Raw genomic sequence first — 23869 nt, 5'->3', positions numbered from 1 at the left:
CGCAATTTCAATTCATTCAAGCACTTGGCTGCCAAAGTGTTCTGGGACAACAAAGTCTGTGATTTAATGACACATTTAATTGGATTAGAAAGGTCGTACTTCAGTTGTTCCTCTTTTTAAATTGTTGGATGTTCGCTACTTTGTGTATAATAGAGAGAGAATAACCACTTCTTATTCACTTTCTCTGTAACACTCATAATTATATAAGCCTTTATGATATCACACCTCAGTTATCTGTTTGCAAGCAGAAAATTTGTTTATTAGCCCCACCTTGCACAGCGCCTTCCCATATTCCTCATCATCCTTCTCTGTTTCTTTCCACTTCTACCAGGCTCCTTTTGAGTATTTACAACAAGCTCAAACAATGATTTCTACAAAGGAAGAGAACACTTCGCATCTTATTTTTGTTTTCTTTCCTGCTAAATAATAATATTTTATTTGCCTTTTTAACTGGCATTGAATATTGAAGATGTTTTACAGAGAACTTTCAACAGTAAATCACAAATTATTGTCTTATTATTGTTATTTTTGGAGTGGTAGTAGTTAATCTGGATCCCATTCTTGTAAATATACAGCTGTGGTTGGCTTTCCTCATATGCAGTATTTGCATTTACTGAGTCTCAGTATTTACCGATCCTGTCATCACCCAGTCATTCAATACTACGAGATTCTTCATTGTTCTTCGTGGTAGTTAGGATTTCACAAGCTCAGAGCATGGCTGAGGCAGGAAGGCACCTCTGGATACCCTCCAGTCCCACCCTCTGCTCAGAGTAGGGTCAGCTACAGCAGGTTGCTCAGGACTGTGTTCCATCAGGCTTAAAGCATCTCCAAGGCTGGAGACCCCACTGCCTCTGTGGGAGACCTGTGCCAGCGTCTGACCACCCTCAAAGCAGAAAAAAAAAAAAAAAAAAAAAAAAAAAGTATTTTCTTATGATTGAATTTTCTGTGCTTCATTTTGTCTGCATTGCATCTTGTCCTGTCACTGGGCACCACTGGGAAGTGCATGGTTTCATCTTCTCTCTTACCCCATCAGGTATTTATACGCTCATTTAAGGTTCCCCTGAGCCTTTCCCTCTCCAGGCTGAACAGTCCCAGCTTCGTCAGCCTCTCCTGGTGTGTCAGGTGTTCAAATCCCTTAATAATGAGTAGTCCAATTAGTTTGACTGTCCTAAATGCATTTGTACAAAATGTATCATCTCACTGTTTAGCCTTTTTCTGTACTTTTTATAAATACAATGAACACAGATCTACAGGATCAGGAGTCCTTTGCTCCATCCCAAAGCTGAATCATTCCTAGATGTTGTTTATTTGGATTCTAATCAGTTACTAATCTACAGGAGATCTATCTCATATCAACTTTAAAATCTTTTGGCATAAGCCTTGACAAAAGATTTTGAAAATCAAAATTAAATGAATTCAAACGGCTGTTTGAATTACCATGCTAAGAAAAACTTCAGTGACTCTTTCAAAGTTTATCATTACATATTTAATTTTGTGTCTATTATAATGCCTGTGATTTTTTTCATATTCACTGGACTGTCCACAATGTTCTTCCTAAAAATGCCTACCAAGAACATTTGCTCACCTTACGCTTCTACTACATTAAGGATGTGTTAAGATTCAATGCAAAAGATAGTAGTCCCAAAATACTTTTATTCTATCGAGAAACTTTGTTTTTAATCACAGTGGCTTATTTCTTTTCTGATGGGTGGTATTTTATCTTTACACATGTCATAATAATCACCATACTATTCATAAACACTGTATCTTTTTAGCTGCTTATTTTGCATACTTTCTAGTTTTATGATTAAAATATATATATATATATGTTACTAAGTGTTATAGGTAATCTAGAACTAATAAAGCCCAGTTCTTTCTTTTACTTCCTCAGCATAGTTAATTTTTGAGGACTGAACAGAACTTGAGGTCTAATTTATTATAAAAATTCACAAGGTATGACACAGTCTTCAAATTGGTATTTTGGCTTGGCTAATTTGCTTTAAAATTATTTTGAAATGTATGAACACAAACTGAAATAACCTGAAGTCATGAATTTTAAAAACAAAGTTCCAATAAAGTAAAATAAACCGAGATTAAGAGCCACACAGCTCCAGCACTGCAAGTTAGTAGATAAAATACTGAAGTGGACACAAGACGTATTTCAGTTTGCTCAGAGTGCTGGGACTGTTTGAAAACCCCTTGACTGGGAGTTACTAACTCTGCGTAGTTTTCTTTTATACAGACACCAGACCTGTTATATCTAGGCTCTCAGTCTGTTTTACAAATTGACCTTGGTTTTAATTGTTCCAAACTCTAACATAAAACTAACATAACTGCTGTTTGATAGTGTGGTGAGATGCTCCTTTCCTCAGGTATGGCATGTGACAACAGGACAAAAGAGTGCTCATGAAACTTGCATCCAGTACCAACTTACACTGAGAAATCTGTGATTTATCATGTGGTAGTCCTTAAAGATATCAATGGACTGCTCCCAAGCAGTTCACATCTTTGTTGACCCACTCACTTGCTCAAGAACGGTCTAGACAATGTCCTTAGGGATATCGACAGACTGTTCACCCAACTGTAGACACACAGTGAACAGTGCAGCTGTTCACGGAGCAGCAGGCATATAGAAACACACCTGAGACACTCATATTAGCAGATCAGTCAGACAACTGAAAGTCACAGCCCTGTAAAAGCAGCTCCACAACTCAAGCTCGGGGTAGCTCCTGATGGCTGGCCTGGGGTGCTGCCTGGTGAAGGAGACATCCAGCGTTGTGACAGAGAACATGCAAGGTCGACAGCTTCACTGACTGTTGCTAATCAGCTGTAAGACTAATCATTTATAGTATTGGTGTATTATATATGCATGTACATATATATATGCATAATAGCTGAAATATACATTATATTTCAGCTTTGGTGAGGCCGCACCTCAAGTACTGTGTTCAGTTTTGGGCCTCTCAGTACAAGAAGGACATTGAGGCCCTGGAGCATGTCTAGAGAAGGGCTACGAAGCTGGTGAAGGGCCTGGAACACAAGTCCTGTGAGGAGCAGCTGAGGGAATGGGGGTTGTTTAGTCTGGAGAAGAAGAGGCTCAGGGGAGACCTCATTGCTCTCTACAACTACCTGAAAGGAAGGTGTGGGGAGCTGGGGGTCAGCCTCTTCTCACAGGTAACTAGCAATAGGACTAGAGGGAATGGCCTCGAGTTGCCCCAGGGGAGTTTCAGGTTGGAAAGAGGAGACATTTCTTCTCAGAAAGAGCAGTCAGGCACTGGAACGGTTGCCCCGGGAGGTGGTGGCGTCACCGTTCCTGGGGGTGTTTAATGAAAGGTTGGACGTGGTGCTTAGGGTTCATGGTTTAGTGGGTGACATTGGTGGTAGGGGGATGGCTAGACCAGATGATATTAGAGGTCTTTTCCAACCTGAATGATTCTATTGTGCCTTCATGGCAAGTGGCTTTTCCCATTCCCTTACTTATGCTTACTTAATTAAGCCACCCAGGCTTAATTGCACAGGTAATCAGTGTGTGTAGTTATAATAATATCCAACAAATTTGGTCAATCCTCTGTTGCTGTTTCATCTGATATCCAGAGAATACCTGTGTCCCATGATAGGTATTTTCAAGATATTCTGCAAATATTAATCAACCAGGTTTCCCAAGACATACACTTAGGATTTCTGAACTCTCAGATGCAGTCAGTCCTCTGGGCATGGGACATATAAGATACTAGAGTGGTATTAACATTAATAATACTCAAGCATCTCATACATCCGTCTACAGTAAGAAAGGACTATTAAAGTATCCCATATAAAATTTCAGTAATTGAAATTAAATCAAACTGTCTTTGATAATGAATAATTTTACCATCTTGATAGGGTTTAATTATCCTTCTAAAGTTACTTTGTAGTATTATATCATATGAGAATTTTCTGGTATGTAGTGCGGAGAGTCCAGCCTGAAAACTGGAAACTAATGTGAATGAAAGAGATGACAGAAATATCTCCTTCTTGGTCCCTTGTAGGGCTTACAGAGGTCACAAAAAAGCGCTGAGTTTGGCTATGAAGTACATATATTTATGCCAAAAATTCATTGCTCAGATAAATCACTTGAATATATACATATATTTTTATATATAATGAGACTGTTTCCTTCAGAATGTGAGATTGTCTTAGAAAATTGTGACACTGATATACTCAGACACTGAAGACTGATTACACTTCCCTGAACCTGGTGTTTTATAACAAGCAGCACATGTATAACATTGTCAAGATGGAAATCTTTTGATTTTCATTCACCATTTACAGACAAAAATATCAAGTTTCTACACTAGACATTGCCACGCTTCCCCCCCCCTCCCCCCCCAGTTTTCTTTTATTAATTTTTGGGGGTGGGAGGGAACAAACTGAAACTCTCCCTTTTAAAGTCAGTATTTTTAACATGCACTCACCCCAGTGATGAAGGATGGAAGGGATACAAAGAGTTTATGCTTCTAATCAATCTAAATTCAGACTCATAAAACGGTGGCCAACACTGTGAATCAGAACTGAACCAGGATGGTGGTCATAACAATGACTGGGACACCTTTATTTTTGATGTCCTTATGCTCCTTAAGAGCATATGTATTTGGAATCCCATTCAAAACACCATCTTTGGTATTAGCTCCTGACAAACAGACAACAAAAATGACTTGTCATTTGCCTCATCTGCAGAAGAAAAAGTAAGCTTATTTATTAAGTAACAAATTGGGTAACAGGGAGCATGAACTCCCAGCATGGTTGACTCCAGAAGCCCACCACTGGCAGTAGCTTTCCTTGCCAGGGGTCCCAGCTTTTCCTGCAGTAAAAGCCCTGCTCACTGTGAGCAATGCTATCACGGTGTTGCAAAAAGCCGCAGTGAAATCTAAAAAAGTAACCTGTAGAAAATTCCTTTCATCATTTCAGCATTCACGCTGACCTTTTTCCCATCAAGAGACTGAGGGCAGGGCTAGTAGCATCTGCAGAGAGAGACCATTGGTGGGAGAAAGGAGTCTTGTGCAGCCGTGCTGGGACTGGAAAGTAAGAAGCTGTAAAAGCACTGTGTAACTGCTGGCTGAAAATGCTTTAAGGGAAACCATTGCCTTTTTACACAGTGACTATTCATAGAGGTAGAATAGGCAAGGTAGAATACTTTCCACTTATTTGTTTCGCTCGTTCCACTGGCAGATGGGGTTTAAAAGTAAGTTATTTCAAACATTGACTCCTCTAAAATGTGAAATGGAGTCAAAATCCAAGTGGTGAATCATCTTCACATTAGACATTTGGGTCTGACTCATTTGCCCGCTGCAGATATGTCATTCTTTATTGCTAAATATTCCCATTACTTAGTCCCTGCAATGGGAAAAAAACCTTCAGTGAATGGGCAAAATTGACCATGAGCTAAACATGAGTCTGATCCCCCTTCTGAGCCCAAATGCACCTAACATCCACACTTTTTTTCACATATGTTCATGCCTACATACAAATATACAGTGAAAACATTCCTACAATAGAAACTTGAGCACACTTGCTGTCTAATTTGAGGTTTAAAGCTCTGCTTGTGTGGCCTGAAGCTGAACGTGCTAATGTACCAAGAGGTATTTTAAGCATACTCTGGACACTTGGGGACAAGGATGGAAGGTCATTGCATTTAATGTGCTTTTAAGACTGTTTTAATCTTGCAGCTGGAACAAACCCTGTGACTATCCATTCTACTGACAGGGCTTCCTTGCTCTGAAGAATTTCACAGGCAAAGGAGATGTCTCTGACTCACCAAACTCAGTGTTTAGGTCAGAGTTTGGCTGACAGAATTAAATCAATTGAAATTCTTACTCATCAAATGCTTCCTGTAATTAATTTCATTAATTTACATTTCTAGAGATTCATAATGCAAATATTAAGGTTGGTACAAATTAAGAGTGAATGGAAATGTGTGCGTCTGCAAGCACCAGAAGAAACATCAGAGCAAAGAGTTAAAAGAATGTCCTTTTTTGATAATAAAGGACACGTTTCAAGGACACCGCTCCTGTGTTGTGTGTGCCTAGACTTGCCAGCAGATGACCATGCACTCTGACGCCAGGAAGACAGCAACAATGTTGTGGCATATCACCTCTACCATTACTTTTCCTGTTAGCCCAGACATAGCCTGTATACCCCAAACAAAGAAGGACAGACTAAGAGCTGATGAATCCTGAAGGGCATAAAAGATCTGTCCATAAACTACCTTGTCATTTCTGATCAAGGACCACAATGCCAGGATAAACGCTCGGTAGCTGACATGCCTAGTCCCACACTGCACACAAGTGATGCTCACCAGACCACTGTGTGCACACATGTTGGGGCTTGTAAGAGTATGGGTGTGAGTAAATTAAGTCTATACGAAGGTGATTATGAGTGGGCAAAATCAGTTTACTTAAAGATTCTGTAAATAAATATACGCTTCATTTTCCCTAAGATCTCACTTTGAATTTTGTTATATGAAAACTACCAAACGTTAAACATTAAATGATGTAAAGTAAGTCTTCAAAGAAGTAGCAATGTTCTACGCTTCCATGACACTATGCAAAGAAAATTGGCCTTTTTTTTTTCCAGCTGAGTCCATTTCTCCAGTCCACCTTTAACATGAAAAGATACTTCTTTAGTGAAATATTAATGCTGACATTAGCTACATCTATCATCTAGCTACATATAGCAGCATCTGTTTGCATTTTGCAGATGCTTGGTTTTGACACATCTATTAAAACATGTATGAGTAAGTGGTATTCTGCATTACACCTGTACGTTTGCAGGGCAAGTCCATTAGTGTTACTAACTCCACAGCACTGAGAATAATACATGGCTACTATGTGCTTGTTTGTTTGCTTTTTTTTTTTTAAAGATGTGTATACAAAACCTTAGAGAGATCGTGTTCTGTATAAAAGCTAAATAAAGTGTCATCACTAGCTCGCTAGCGTGTTATGAAATACTGACCTTCAGTGACCTTACAATGTAAAAGTTACAGAAGAAAGGTAGAAATCTTGTTTAAGAAAGAATAAGACAGCAAACTACAGTGTGTCAAGAATACCATTATTCATGGCTACATACTGGTTTAGAAGACATTTATTTAATTTATTTATTTATATATATTGTGTAAATTATTTAGTAGATATTGTTTAATAGATTATTATTTAGTAGATATATTTAGTAGATATATTTACTAGTAGCACAGAAAGCTTCAGAAAATAGGATAAAAAATCCCACTATATCTGTAGCAGAGAGAAAAAATTCTGTGCTCAGGACATTTTTGGAGTTCCAACAGAAATTCACCTATCCTAACTTTAGATATCTAAATGACTTCTCAATCTTACATAGCCACATAAACTCCTTATAATCAATGGAGAGAAACAGGAACCTCCAGGAGTTGAGTTGTCCATCCCATCTCAGACTGACACGAATGAGCCTCTCAAGCTACTTCTTTCCCTGCCTGGAGTACAAGGGTCACCTACAGTGACAAGTGGAGAAGTAAATGTGCATTTTTTAAATGTTTGAAGTTACAAAGGTTTCCTCTTCTCTGTCATACAAAGGAATAAAAGTATCCCCCACTACACGTTGGAATATTCCTTCCAGGCTTTCATTCGTTTTCCTCTTAATGAGAATGAGTACCCTAAAGCTCAAGTTCGTACTCAGTTAAGGAAATAAGTCACAAGATAATAAAATATCTTTACAATACCCATATTTAAAAGTCATTTTCATGACATAATTGCTGGCTTTTAACATAAGGTAGCTTAGGTCTTCCAAGTTTTGCACAAAATAATAATAATAATAATAATAATAATAATAATAATAATAATAATAATAATAATAAAATCCACTTTTCTATAAAGCTTTGCAAAGCAAAACATAAACCAAATCTTTATTTGTGCTAAAAGCTAGAAAAAACCTTGCTCCTCCCCTTCCAAATTTACAATTATACTGGAAAGAAAATCTTCCTTAAAAGAAAAAATATATATTTTCTGAAACACAAATGAATATATTAATATTAGGAAAATAACGACTGTACCTATTATAACATGCATGCCAAGTCTTGCCAAATGCTTCACAGTTTGGTAACCAATTCCTTTAGTACCTCCAGTCACTATAGCAACCTTTCCATTTTGTGTAGGGAAAGCTATAGGAAGAAAAAGAAATAATGCAAGGTTAGTTCACAGTAGTAACATGATTAAGAATTTAAGATGCATTTGAAAGAGGCACACACATAACAGATCACTCTACACAGGCCAGTAAACAATGTTGAAAGCAAGCTCTGTATGGGAATAGAAGGTACAGAATATTTGGCGTCATCTGCTGCACTATAATCTTCTAGAACTAACAGCTCACGAAAGACTGAGGTTGATGACACAAAAGATAAACATCCAATTCAGACCAGAAAGTTACTCATGTCTATTTGCATGCGTTTTTTATCCTGTAATAATCCACCCTTCAAAATTTTTACCTTAACTTTGTTATGGAGCAGCATGACAGCTGTTACAAGTCAGCTCGGGGACTGTTTATTTCCTGCTCACTGGGAAAAAATTCAATTGGCAGCATAAAATCCTGCAAGCTTTTTGAATGACAAAGGACAGAGTCCTACATTCACTACACCAGGAGCACGGGGGACACAGTAAGGAGCTCGGCCAAAGAAGACATGTCCAAGCAAGGGTAGAAGCCAGTCTATCTAATTTAATTGCATAATTGAGTATTCCACTTGTTGAAAATTGCAGGCTCCTGGCCCCCAAAGAAATGAGGAGCCAATTTTTGCATTAAAAAACAAATCTGCTTTTCCCATCCACCACAGGCCCTCACCACAAAAGCCAACATTTCTGCTGCCCATGGATGGCTGCACAAAGGCTGCACCTCCACAAGCGCTTTTGAACGCAGGATAAGATGTGGCCAACTGAGTAGGGCACATGCTCCAAATTCATGAGTTGAAGATTAACCCCTCTGCCAAGGGTGGGCGAAGCCTATGACCCCTGCCTCCCACTGAGCCTCCAAATGAGCCAAAAGGCAGTGAAACCCCGCACCCCATACCGATACTGAAAATGAGTTGCTTTTGCCCTCGTTGTGGAGGGGATGATGTGAAAACCTCACTCAGAGAGGTCCTTGTGGGGATGCCTGGGAAGGATAGCCCTAGAACCATCTAGGTTGGAAAACTCCTTCAAGATGGTAGAGCCCAACCATCAACCTGCCCTGCTGGGTCCCGTCACTACACCGTGTTCCTCAGTGCCACAAAGGCAAGTGTATGCATGGGTGCAGATTACACAACTCAGCCTGGTAAGAAATCTTTGTGCTCTACCGCGAGCACTCCAGCCAAATGAGAGCAAAGGTTGTCATGCAGGCAGTTTAATTTAACTGTTTGCGGTTAGCATAAGTTAGGTCAAATATCAAATATGATTTTTGATGAGTTGGCAAATCTTTCAAGTGAATCCCGTGTGGTCTTTAGGCTACCAAGGTGAGTTTCTGTTTGCTTTTTAAAGCAAGCTGCTAGATATTTGTACAGGGGAAATGGCGCTGAATGTTTCCTTTTGCCACAGTGCAGTGTCTGTAGGCAATGTTATAGATAACAAATGTTAAAACTATGCTGACTTTCATCTATCAAAGGACTTTCTATTTTGATTTCTAGGTTTTTAGGGGATTGCTTTGTTGTATAACACAAGCTCATATTTCATATAGTTATGAAACACAGAACTAGCGCTGATACAAGGTCCTTTCTTCATAGCAAATAGCAGATTTCAATTTTTCTTAAATACAGTTATTTCCAGTACAATTCAACATAATTTTCTGTTCTATTCAGGTAACTACTTGATTCTTTCCATCCATGTAGAGTAGGAATTATTTGCAATTATTTGAAAGTTAATTCCTGTTACAGTGATGTTCTTGCATTTATGTATCCTAATAAATATAATTTGTGCTAAAAAAACCTTGGCCAAGAGCTTTCAAAGGTTTCCAGCTAGTTACATAAGCAGCCCTGCAATTTCCACCAAAAATATTTATCACAATAAACTCTACATAAAATGCCTACACTTTTTTTTTTCAATAGCTAGGTAGCTACGTTTCGAAATTAAAGATAGACATGCTATTAAATAATTGTTAATTTTTCCACTCTGTGTAGTCTTTTCCAATTATATTGATCTTAGCTTACTTTAGTGCATTTTTTTGAAAATGCAGACAGGAAATAAATAAATAAAGAGGAAGAGTTTTTTTGTTTGTTTGTTTTGTTTTTTTTTTTTCCCTGTAATCCAAGTTTTTGTCACCTCTATGTAAAAGGCTGCATGCGTGACTGGATACATTTGAAATTTGGCAAGGATGTAACTTCCAGTCTTTTCAGCCATCAAGAGAAAATCAGTGCCTGAATAATTTGAGCCCCCTAAAAGGGAGAGGAATACGTGCGTATTGTTCAACTTTGTTCCCATTTTAGAAAACAAGAAAACATGAACACATTCCCTTGTACCCACAGAGAGCTGAAAGGGGACAGGTCTCTTACCCAGCAACAGGGAAATAGGCAGCAGGTAACCCTGAAACCAATGGCAAGGACAGAGACTACAAGGAAAAGAGCAAGAATGATGGGATTTTGAGGAGGAAAAGAGCAGAACTGATGGGATTTTGAGGAGGAAAACAGCATGTATTGGAGCCAACAGGCACATCTTAATGCAGTGTAGCAGAGATTCACATTCTGGTTTCTCCCCAAAAAGTTTCTTCCCCAAAAAGTAACTCTAGTACTTCTCTGAGAAGTGAAATATGACCTTCCCACGCCAATACTAATGTTTCTTATATCCTGGTTCAGGTCTATTAGCTCAGAAAGTTCAAGTCACTTTAAAAGCACCTCTTACAAAGCAAACACTCCTTAGTCCAGCTGAGTCCACACCAAAAGACCCGTTCTAGGGCGCTCCCTGAAGGGTTGAATAGGCTTACATTCAAACAAGGAGCATTAGCATTGCTTTCATGTTAGAGCAGGAAAGGCCACTGTGGACATGACAGCAACATGTACAAATTCTGCGTGTGCATATGTACTTATAAAGAGAATGACAACTAGAAGGCAAAAAATGTGAGCTAAATAAGCCCACTAAGTATTCTCTTAAATTTTAATTAATCCAATCATAAACTATAGTGAAAAGTGACCTATGATAGCTGGTAAAGCAAGCTACACAGCCATAACGTTTGCTTCCTTCCCCATAACTCCCTTCCTGCTTATCATTTAATCCTGTTTCACCTGTCTGTGTACAGAATCCAAAGCAAAAAGGACAATGAAGTCATTTCCATTTTTGTTTGTTTCACTGTAACTGAAAAAAAGAACCACTCCAGCAACAAGAAAAGGTATTTCCTCAAAAGAAATAGCTTTTATTTAGGCATGAGAACTTTCTCCTCTTCTTCCAGCTCCCCATACTTCCTCTTGTTTCTTCCCCTTTCACCACCTCATCAACCTGAGATTTGTATTTTACACGTTGCATACACGTGCTATCACTCATTTTTAGTTACTGCACCATTATATCTACCTAGTGAATAAAAAGCTTTATTTCAGAGCAAAATTAATTCATTTAGAAGAAAATGAGAGAAGGAAAAGTAGAAAAATATGTCAATTATGGGGAAGAGGCGGTAACATGAAGGAAAAGGGGAAGTCAGAAAAGCAAAGTGACAGCAGGTATCGCTATGACAAAGGGGTGTTTAGCAGAGGACAGTGGAATAAAATGCTTGCTCCTATCCTATCTAAGAAGGCTGGAAAGAAAATGTCAATGGTTGGTCCCAGTGGCCACTCAAATCAGGTACATTACCAACTTGCAAGGCAGATCAAAACAGACGGACAGACTTTATTGCAGAAATGCACTCAGTGAGATCCTATATCACAGAGCACCTGAGGAAGGAGAAATGAGGGCTACAGACAAAAATGTAAATGGCCAGTATCTGTTTTATTTACAGTAGGTACAATATACAACTTCCAGAGAACATGGTTTTGAATAGACAGAACACCACAGTGTCTCAGTATGACTTAATCCAAAATGGAAAACACATTGAAAACTGAAACACATCTTCTGGAAAAGCAAACAGAAATGAACAAACAAACAAAACCCATCAACACCAACAACAAAAGAAAACCACAACCCTTCCCAGTTCTTAAGTCTAATTTTTTTATTAATCTTAAAGTCATTAATCAGTGGAAAAGGTGTACTGTTTCCAGCAAGACAGATCCCTTAATGTACAAAAAAACTCTTTGAAGAGGATTTGCTGATTTGCTGCTGTTTTTTACGACACAGGGAGTCAAGGCCAAACCCAGGCTGTGCAAGTCAACCACAGCTACAGTCAAAGCCCATCTCCCATCAGTGTGCTCTTTCCACTGGAACTTGATCATCACATATGAGTTTGTGAAACACCTTTTCATTGTGAAAACACCTTTTCCACAACAAAACATAACAGAAAACTTCCAAAACAGCCCTGGGCACAGCCTGTTTTCCCAGCAGACGCTGTTTTATGTTGCATGCCAGATTGGCCAGAGGTTGGTGAGATCCTGAGGGCTGGAGGCAGTCTGGACCCCCTGGCTTTGCACTGCAGGGAGATGCTCTCTGGCAGTTCTTGCACCTCATTTAAAACATCCAGGTATCCCTCTGCCTCTGCTCCTGGTAAGCAGGTAGATACTGATCTCAATTACAGGGGTGCAGCTCCACTGATTTCACCGTGGGACATGAGAACTGCACAACCCTAGTGCTAATGAGAAACCTTGACCAAGCACTGGCTGTTCATTTCCCTTTGTGTTCGAAGAAACTAGCCTGCGGTCTTTGAGTTCTTACTTATCAAGCCAAATTCTGACAGAGGCTTCTCCCAGGCTCATGGTTCTGTTTACACCTCAAAGTATTCAGAAGAAATAAGCTTATCTACTTTGCAAGTGGATTAAGCTAAAGCAGAAAAAAGCAGAATTATTCTGTAATAAATATGATACTATCTTAAAATAATAATTGTCCTTTTTAGATATACTTTTCCTTCACCTGAAATAACTTTCATGTACAGACTTGTCCTCACACACAGCTGAAATATGATGAATTTAAGGCAATTCTGTAATTTTTAAAAAATACTAACTTTTGAGAGGTTCTTAAAGAGGGTTTGAAGGTTTTCAGGATGTCTTTGCAACTTCTATGACCATGGAGAAAGAAAGCAGAGCACAGACCTGTACCAGTGACCAGTTCCTGCCAGCAAAGTCTCAACTCCAGGGTTGAGGTGGGGGTTACTGAAGTAGTCAAACCAAAACAGAGTTGTTAAGCTGTCTTTTTTACAGAAACGTGCTACATAAACACAGACAATGCACATCCCAGAAGAAGAGCTCTCCTCAAAAGTTGATTGCTTTGGTAATCTTTATAACACAGCCCGTTTGAGGAAAAAAAAATGTATTAAAATTTTATTACAACGTACAAAGCAAATTGCATCAAATGTTTGTTTTTAAGTCCTGCCTCCTAACCTATTAATCCAGCATTTGCTTTTCTGTAATATTATGAGTCATGTGGACATTAACATGTAGTATCTTTATATTAACTTCCTCATTAAAAGCTCTTTTTAAGACATCGAAGGCCAACGGCAGAATTTAGATTGTCTAAATAGGTCTCCAGTCCTTATCAGGCAAGAAAGACGAGCACTGCTGGAGGCATCTGACGAGCTGGTCAGAGTGGCTACCTGAGAGGCACCGAGCGAGGCGCAGGCACCAATCCTGCACCTCCCAAACTGCGCACTTGGCACAGGGACCTCGGCCACATTTATGCTGAGGAGACCCTGCAGACAAATCCTAACAGTTAGTTTTTTCCTTCCTCGTATAACTGAATAATTTACATGCAAATACTATCCCTGAAGGTAACTGGCAGAACCACAGATGGAAAAAAAAAAAAAAAAAGGCAAAAGAAAAGCCACAATGAATATTTAGTTTGATGACAGAGTACTACATTTGGAGCTGTTGCTGTATAGAAGCACTGAGTGAGACAAGGAGGCCAAAATGTAGTTGTCAGTCCTCATCTAACGCCACAGGACATGGCACAGTCAAGTTTTTCTAGTTGGCTAAAAAATTCATATAATTCAATTTACTACTGAATTACTGAGGAGGTTTTCCTATACCAAAACATTCCAACTCTTCCCCCGATTTACACCGTGGCAGTGCTGAGATTATAGCCAGTAATATCTTTTTCAAAGCAGATGTTAACAAAAAAAAAAAATAGTTTTATGCTCAAAGAAGCAATCAGTAGACAGATGACTGGGGAATCCATACAGCTTTCAGCGACAGGCATTTGTTGGAGCCTCATAGGAACACCTCCATAAACTTCTGTCTTGGCAGAAATCAAGAACACAGGGTCCAGGCTCAAAAAGTCATGCCAGAACTTAGAAAAGGTACATAACCTAACAGAAGACAATTCTGGGTACTCAAGTCCTGAGGAATAAACCAGCCAATATACATACATACATACATATACATATATATTTTGTATGACACAAGCTCTCACCAGCAGGAAAGCTCTGAGACCTAAGCCTGTGCAGATGATCTTTCAAATGCAAATGGGCCTCCTGAATTTGCACACCAAAATCTTTTCTGCCTCTGCTGCTTCCTATCACTTTCTTAAGGAACATCAACATGCTATCAAGACTGACGGCTTTAAAGGCTGGAAACCAGGTAGGTGGCAACCAGCCTGACTAGTCCTTCTGTAAAGTGGCATCCTGCTGGTTTCAGCAGTTCCCAGTCATCTGGCTTTCCGCTCACGAAGAACTGTCACATGCACATGCAGATCCACTTGCACATGACCATCATTTGGACATGTTGTATAAGGGTGACCAGTTTGCCCAGGCTGAGCATCTGTTTCCGTGCACAACTGAAAATTTGCACCTCCAAGTCTTTGTCTTGCTTTGCTTTCACAGGAGAAGTGAAAGTCAAGAGTCACAAAGAAACGGAGGTACTGGAAACAGGCCGGTACTGCCTTTACTGATGGGAAGGGAAAGGTGCTGAAGAACCAGAACAGCCGGAGAAACCAAATCATGGAAATGTGTCCCTTGCCCTACAGAGGCATCGTATCTCAAGGTGCTATTAATGGAAAAACAGCAGCCGGATGGCTGTAAGAACTTCAGCACACAGGGGAAGACCTAATTTCAGAAGCCTCCCACACACCGACCGATAGGGAATACAGACTGTGAACAAGCACTCAACAAAACCACAGCAAAAACCCTGGGTCCGTAAGACAAGGTTTCTTGTTTAACCATTGCACAAGGTGCACAGGGATTGCAAGGCACTGAGCGCCAACAAACCTGGCCACTAATAACAAGTCATGTGTACCAATGCTGGAAATTCATAAAAGCTCCATCCCCCATGTTTCAGCCTGGGATATCCCGTGCACTGTGAGGCTGACATTCCCACAGCACAGCAAAGCCCTCAGACGTGCACAGGACAGTCAGTCACTGTGCCAGCAGCAGCAATTCTGCTGGGCTGCCTGGAGATCTGGGAATGCCATCGGCCAAGCCACCAGCTACCCAGGCAGCCTGGACCTGCGGCCGAAAGGCAGCAAGGCAGCAAATGAAAAAAAAAGAAAAAAAAAAGAAAAAAAAAAAAAAAGAGTGGGAGCTATATCAGCTAGAAAAGCAGCACGCTCACCCTGCTAAGGAGCTGATGTGTGCCCTCATCTCTTCCCAACCTCATCAGTACCAGAACAAGCAGTATTTCTTTTCTTCAGATTTAGCAGCAAAAATCAGCTGAGCCAAACTAATGCAATTATTTAAATTGCCAATTAAACAAAACAAAACAAAAACAAAAAACAATCAACAACAACAACAAAAAGCAAATTTAAGCCTGCTGTAAGGCTACAGCATTTGTTCAGCTTTTTGACAAACAAGCCAGTTTGCTTATAGGGCCAAGGTGATAACATTTGCAGGGAAGATGACAAGTCCTTCACAGAAGCCAGAGAAAGAAGTTTCCAAAACCTATTTCAGGACCTGTCCCTGGACATCTCATTTATTCAACACAAGGGAAAGCCATACTACAGAGGATTCATAAGCAGAGTAGCTTCTCCTCCCTCCCATCCTATCTTTCCTGAACACACTGGGGAGCTCTGTGAGGTCTTACATAGGCAACAAGTATTATTAGAGCTCACTATCACAACAGTGTACCACAAACATCCACAGCAAGGCTGAACTGTGCTAATAGAAATCCCCATGCTAGGAAAGATGCAAAATAAAGTGGAGCAGTAGTACGAAGAGAGAGTTACAACACCACCATTACAGGACAGAAAGATGTATCTTTTGCTAAAGAAAAATAATGCTATCCAAAATAAGGCAGCTTTTCAGAGCAACAGCTCTTGGCATTCAAAAACCCAAGTCCCGTGATAACAGATCTCTCCAGCAACACTGAGGGGGGGTGGAATGCAGCACCAAAAACTTCATTTGCATGACACACCTATCTGCATTTCTTCCAGTGATTCCTGGAAAGACGGGATGAATGCAGAAACAGGGAGAAGTGTGTGCATAAGGTAGGGTCGGGGAAGGAGAAGGGAGTATCAGCCTCTCAAAGGCACAAGCTTTTTTGTTGTGAAGAGGTCATTTCCAAGTGCTTCAACACCCTCTCTTCTCCTTTCCCCCAAGTATTTAGCTGCAAGAGACACAGCTCTAGACTATTTCATGCACCTGAATCATAAATTTCTGTAGAGTGGTATTGCCCAAGAGGCAAGAAAAAAAAAAAAAAAAAAAAGCCCAGCAAAGTGACCTGCACAGACAGCTTGGCCAACCGCTATTTATGGATCCAAACCAGCCAAGGTTTGGTGGTGGGAAGATGGTGCAGGTCAAGGGACCGTAATCACTGACTGGACAACAACTGACAAAATCAAGAGAAAAAATATTTCCTCTACTCTTGCACATGTATTTTCGGTGCTCTGTTTTCTGGAGCACATGTCTGGAGTGTTGGCCAGTGGAAAAGTTTTGTCTGGTGAGGAGAGCAGAGGTGAGCTGCATTTGCACGCATCTTTGTGCTGCAGCCTAAGTGCTTTTGGTTTACTTGTCAAATAGGATCCTCAGTAATATTGATCCCGGTCTTTTTTAAACTGCTAGACTCGCCAGAAGGGCTGCACAGAGAAACAGATAACGGCAGTTTTCAAAAACAATATACATGGTAATTCTCAGTACTAATTTGAGTTGTCTTCATTCTGACTGTGAAAAACCTTTTCCTCCAATAAACTCTGTCTGTGTGGACCTTCTGTGGTCAGCTTCATTTATCACACCAAGAATCCTGAATGTTGCCCCCTCAAGAAGGAGGAGGTTGAGAATGAAGAAAACCAAAGCCGATGGTTAATTTGGGAAGTTTTTTGCCATTTCTGAATTGGGTTTCTCTAAGACAAAGGGATACTAAGCATCATTGATTTTTTTTTTTTGATGAGGAATATATCTGATCTTTTTATAATACAAGTTCAGGCTGATTTTGACAGAGTTACTAGGAAATTTGATCCCAACCAATATGGAGCTACCCTAAGGTAAAAGAAAGCAGAAAGAGAAGGGAGGGTGCAGGTTCTGAGTCCTAGATCTCACTCCTGGCCATGTTTGCCATGCTAGGGTACTTTGTTCCTTTAGCCAAAACTCATTTCAAGATAACAGATTTGAATCTGATTTTTACAAGTGCCAAATAGATAGACTGAATACACCATTATACAAATCAGACAGTTGGGAAATAACACAGTGTGCTATTATAATCTGCTAAAAATTCATCAGGAATCCACGTTTGCCCACAGACTGCTCTAGGAGAAAAATTCCCAACTGCATGAGTGCATGCATTTGTAGGAACAGGAGAGCACTAGAACAGGAGGGGCAGAGGAAGAGGCTAAGAAGAGAGAGAGACAGAAATAAAAGGCAGAAATGTTGCCTTAGATCTACAAGTGTAAATTATGTTAGTAAAGTTACAACTCTGCAAGTCCCGTGCATCAAGCAAGTCCCATCAACAGCAAGCAACATCTGCCATTGCACGCTACTCCTTATCTTAAACATATTTGCTATTCCAGGCGTGAGCCAGTTTTTGCTGGAGAAACACCAGTCTCAAGTAACAAGAATATTTCAGATAAAGGCTGATACTTGTTGACAAACTTGTGCAAGAATATTTGGCACAGAAACACTCACTTGCAATACACCACACATGGCATATTTTCTTGAACTATGCAATCACTTTGTCTTGGGGACAGATGCCAACTGGGAACTAGGATGAGGCCATGAAACTCCTTTGCTTGGAAGATAATGGAGGGCAACAAGTACAGGGTCATTGCAATAATGTGAGGAAATCCTGATAATTATTTAGAGACACTGGATAGCCACACCCTGCATGTTAAACATCAATGGAATTGTTAAAAATACCAAGGAAGGGAACTCAATAGTAAATACCAAAAGAAAGTAATCGTTCCCTACATATGCATATATTTAAAGAAAGTATTTACCCATATCATTTCTTACATGGGAAAATACTATCACAAGAACAGAAAAAGACATATTTCCATTTGCCATGTATTCTCTGCCCTGCTTATCTTTCATTCCTTTTATATATTTACCTATTAAATCTTACTCTTTGGCTTTCTTCTCTTTCTCTCCAGTCACACTAAAGATAGGGAAGTTATATACAGGTGTATCTTTAATTTAAGAAAAAGCATCTGGTTATCTTTTGAACAGATTTACTGATACCTATTCCCATACTCCCTCCCTCTGGGCAAATGTAACTGTGCAATACCTTAGGCAATGTCACTTTATGTAAAACCTCCCAATGCTCTTTAAGTCATGTCATCTTGTAATTATATTTTTTTCCTGTTGTGAAATAAGAGATGAAAAAGAAGAGCTCATCCCAGAAGATTTAAATACGGATAATGGAAATAGCTCTGCATAGTCTAGTACCTGTAAAGTGAATTTTCCCATCCTGCAAAAGTTACAGGCAGTAGAAAAAAAAATTCACTCTGTATCAGGAACCAAAGATTCTCCAGGCTTCAAGCTGTTACAAACAACTAATAGGTAGATGTAGCTCTATCTCAGAACTGTTTACATCCCTTAGGAGGTAAGAAACAGCTTCAAGTTGTTGCTCTCAGTTGGGCCTGACTGCCTCATAGGTTCATTTATACCTGAGCATAAATAAGCCTTCCCCACATAACTCCCATTTCCAGTTTCACCAAACGTTTGCCATTTAAAGACACTTTGCTCCCTTCCCCACCCCCTAGAAGTTACCAATAGCTGTAGTATTTCTCCTTACCATGCTCAGAAAGCTGCTGGTCAATTTGTAAGAAGCAATAAATAGAAAATAAGGCAAAATAAGGCAAAATGTAAATAATGTCAGAAAATGTCTTCTCTCAGAAAGTTCATAACTCAGCTATCAAAAAAAAAAAAAAAAAAAAAAAAAAAAAGATAAATGCTGTTGTCTGCATGAAACGTGCCACAAAATTCTGAAAGTTCTAACATTTCATGTCAACCTGTGAAAAATTAGCATTTAGGTTATAGTTTTGTCCTGAACCCCAGGATGACAACAATGACTTGGCTCTTTTAAGATCCTTTTTATTTTTCTATCATTTCTATGGAAATGATTACACATAGACATAGACATTACAATAGACACATTTCAAGTGTCTAATACTTCATTATGAATGAAGTGTCACTATAAATGCTGGACTGATTATTTCAAAAGAAAGACTCCTCAAGAGGAAAAAGCAAACAACCAAATGAAAAAACAAACAGACAATAATCAGATGCTACTCTTGATTTAATACCAGATCATGCAGAAATCAACCCAGGCAGCCAGTCCCCCACACCCTTCATGGAAGAAAGGTTCTGTCATAAACCTTGAAGTCTGGAGAATATTTACTACCCAAATGCAGAAAATCAAACATTCATCAACACTTTCACATATAGAAACTGAAGCAAAGAGTGATCTATTTATGGTCAAAAGAACTACACACCAAAAGCAAAATATAGCTATCTGCTTTTTAGCATCTTACTACAGGAGTTAAAAAGTCAAAAGAAAACAATTCATACTTTGCACTATGATGATTTTTCAAAAGGCCAATATTTTATTTATAGTTTGCAAGACAGTACTATCGTACTCCTAGATATCACACGATATTGCATCACAAACCCCAATATCTTCGTTATAGCTTCTGTTTTTACTGCCTATAAATTCTAACACCTCTTATTCTGACCAAATACTATTAAAAGATGAAATTAGTTATTCCATCATTTGTGCTCAGAGCACAGATGGGAAGATGCAACTGGGCAACCGATACATCAGAAAAGTCAATTCTTTAAATATTTCCTTACAACGTTACATTCTAAAAAAGGAAAAGAAAAGAAAAGAAAAGAAAAGAAAAAAAAAAAAAGTTGGCAAGATCATTAAGAGTAGCTTAAACTGCACCTTCTCTCTTCCCAGAGACAGGGAACATAATTTCCATATTCCAATCAAGCTTAAGAGCATACAGCTGAAGGTCACATTCAGATCTGCCTCTTCCAATTGGCAAAATGTTCTGCTGCCACTTCAACCACCCCCTTCACTTCCCATGGCTTTAGAGTGATGGTATTTCCATAAAACATAAATAAGTAAGCAGAAGTCATGAGTTGGTATACAAGACTTGAAAGGTAATTGAAAGTTTTTGGAGTACTTCACTTCAGAAAGCCGTGCAATCACTTCTGTATTGAAGTGCTTGTTGTCATACACAAAGCTTCAGTAATTAGAACCAGGAAGAGAGGTACAAAGTGATTAGAGAATATTGGGAAAAATCTAGTTAACAGGAAGCACAGGACATGAACCAATTGGTATTTAAAGCTACCCTGAGATACCCTCAATTAATTAAAATACAAGATGTTAAAAAGCACATTTCCATATTATTAAAATCTTCAGAAGTGACTAACAATCAGGAGCCATTGCAACACCAACATTAATGCAAGATGATGCTCAGGTGCTAGTAGGTTAATGAAAAAAATGAAAAATAGCCTTGACATCCCTTCCTCTCCCTCTCAGCCGTACTTTCCTGAGCATTGTTTCCACGTTCTTTTAACCAGCTCCTGGATAATGTATTTGTTCCTTTGGCCAGCCCACACCCAGTGAGGAGTCCCAACAGTGCTTAAGGCTGTCCTCAGAACATCACCCATTTGGACATCCCCTCGGCCTTCCACGTACGCACCCAAAATGGTGGCCCTGAGGACAGCAGAGCTCCTGGCCATGGCTGTGTGTTGCTCAGCCTGCCCAGGGCCACCACCCTGCCTCCAGAAGCACTAGTCAGTGATGGAATAGATACCTTTGCATGTTTTGTTTTGTTTTTTAAAAGAGAACTATTCTTTTAGATGGGAGTTTAATTGCAGCCTCCTGAACCTCTGGATGTGGCAGTTTTCTTTACACAAAACTGCTTAAAAAGAAGTTCTAACTTGGAATGAGAAGGTACAAGTGACATGCATATTTTTTGTCTTCAAGACAACTGTAACACTCATTTTCCAAAGATGGAATTTTATTCATTTTTCACTTCTTTGATAACATGAGCAGGTCAAGAGTTTCAAATGGAGTACAGAAGTCCAAAGACACAAAGGTCTCACCTCTACTATGTATAACTGCCTATTCTCTCACAATAGTTTTGTTCTGGGAAAAGAGTTATTTCCTTACAGACTCTTGTCCTCTTTCTTGATGCACACTGAAGTGATCTCATCCTCATGCATTTTCTTTCAATTTCCTTCTTATTCCTCATGAAATACGTACCAAAGTTTTCACGAGGAAGGTACCTGCTTTGCAGTAGAGAGAGATAGTTGTTGTGAAAGATTTCATAAGGAATTAGACATTTTTATTCCTCCATGAAAAACTTATTTTCAAATGAAATTTTTATAGGCCATTAATCTAATGCAGATCTACGGGACTCAGGGAATTAGTTAACTTCAAAAAGCAGCTACGGTGTATGCTCTATAATTGCTCTTCATCAAAATTGTCAAAGATTTTTAATACACTGAGTTACTACACAGATTAAAAGCTCTTGAAGTATGCCTCAGTATAAGAAGCAATCTTTCTATAGTATCATTACCTGTTATTAATTTTGCAATTAGAGAGTATCACATGCTACTCCAAAGAAATGCAACCGTTCACAAAATGAGTCCCATTATTGATAATGCTCCGGGAGCATGACACAACATCCTATTTTTAACCCTCCACTTAATTACCTCCTATAAATAGCTTTCCCAAATTTTAAAGGAAAAGTGCATATCTTACAGAGCTATGTGACCTTGTGGACAAAAACCTCCCAGCCCCTGTTTCCAGGACCCTACGCTCTGCCTAGCCCGGCTGTCATCTCACCCTGGAAGTACCCGATCTCTCCATTTCAACCGAGGCATGGATCCACCCCAAACCAAATGGCCCTGCAACTGCTTGCTTTGTGTTAAATATCTGGGCGTGACGCAGCCTTCCACGGAGAGATTCCTTTTTCTTTTTCATTTTATGAGGAAATGATACTTTGCTTATTCTGACAGGTCTCACAGCCCCTTCATCACGCAAGGCTGACAGCTGGCTGATCTAGCGGAGCCACCCCTCAAAGGACAGACGAGATACAGCCGCTGTCTGCAGCACTCGTGCTACCGTCTCACATTAAACAGCAAAAAGGTACACCTGCATCTAACTTCTGTTTGATGCTCAATAATTAAAATCATTTGAATAAGGCTTTTTTTTTTTTTTTTTTTTTGTTAGAAGCATAAAGCAATTTAATACTTTAAGCGTCAGGGAAAAAAAAAATCTGGAAGAACAAAAGACTAAGAGCTTGCACTGGCTTGTTCGGCAGCTCTCTGCTGTTTCCAATATTTTTCTCTCTAGGGCTTTTTCCACGAACACAGGATGCCTGCATTTCAAACACAGGCCTGACGCTGTGCAGGAGTGCTCGTGTCCCCAGCACAGTGGTGGCTCGAGATGCCAGCCTTACGTCCCCCGTCACAGCAGGCGGCCCACGGCCGCTCAGCCTTCCAGAGGGGCTTCCCTGCAGTCCCACACAGGGCAAAAGGCAAGCAGCCATCCACTGTGAGAGCAAAGCGAGGCCCTCCCTCCTCCACAAGCTGGAGCAGCAGCGACCAGGACCCTTCCACGTGTCTTTTGACATTTTCCACGGAGGAAAAGGGGCAGCACTGAGGGTTACCACAGCTTTGCTCTGTGCCACCAGCACCCACAGGCCCACCACAGCTCTGGCTAACATGCCTGCCTCCTGCAGCACTTTGTGGCCGCCTGTGCTCTGTGCACTGCTACTGGTATTCCTGTTTTTGCCTGGGGAGACAGAGAAGCAGTGTTTTACTGACAGGCTGATCTTCTGCAAGTGCTGTCCTGCTAATACACGCAGTACCTATACCAGGGGTGCTTTGTCAGGCACAGTAGCACCCAGGGGTCGACCCTGTGCAAAGCAGAGCAGGACCCATGTGTGTTCAACCCAGGAAAAGATCTGCATTTGGATAAAGCCAAATTTGTTACAACTAAATAGAACTAGACATTATCATGGGTAATATGAAGAGGATACGCAGAACAACTCTCCAGCCACATCACCTACCCTCCTTCAACAGCAATGACGCTTTTCCAGAGGGTAAGGGCCCTTCTCCAGCCTCACCAGGAGCAGACAGGAGGAGATCTCAGCATCTCCTCCACCAGTGTCCAGAGGAGGACACTCCAGCCTGACTTCAACACACCCCAATTCATTTGGAAGCAGCAGATTACTTCTGCAGATACACTGCAGACAGCCATTTATCACCGTATCAGAATTATGTTCATATATGTGTGTACATATATATACATACATATGTATACAAAAATATATATACTTTTTTTTAAAGAAGAAAAAGACAAAATTGGATTAGAAGACTAAAAAAATCATGCTTT

General features: G+C 39.9%; 1 protein-coding gene across 2 annotated transcripts in view; it reads right to left on the bottom strand.

The window, feature by feature from the left end:
* The window catches only part of DHRSX (dehydrogenase/reductase X-linked), a 168912-nt gene that overhangs the window by 123346 nt on the left and 21697 nt on the right, over window positions 1–23869 (bottom strand). For both annotated transcript variants that reach the window (XM_035313235.1, XM_035313302.1), the window contains one exon: window positions 8057–8164. In XM_035313235.1, coding sequence (XP_035169126.1) covers window positions 8057–8164 — 108 coding nt within the window. The remainder of the gene's footprint in view (window positions 1–8056; window positions 8165–23869) is intronic.

The sequence above is a fragment of the Oxyura jamaicensis genome, chromosome 1 (genome assembly GCF_011077185.1).
Source record: "Oxyura jamaicensis isolate SHBP4307 breed ruddy duck chromosome 1, BPBGC_Ojam_1.0, whole genome shotgun sequence".
NCBI classification, from domain to species: domain Eukaryota; kingdom Metazoa; phylum Chordata; class Aves; order Anseriformes; family Anatidae; genus Oxyura; species Oxyura jamaicensis.
Note: the sequence above shows the minus strand (reverse complement) of the source record. Positions and strands in the feature narration are given on the sequence as shown.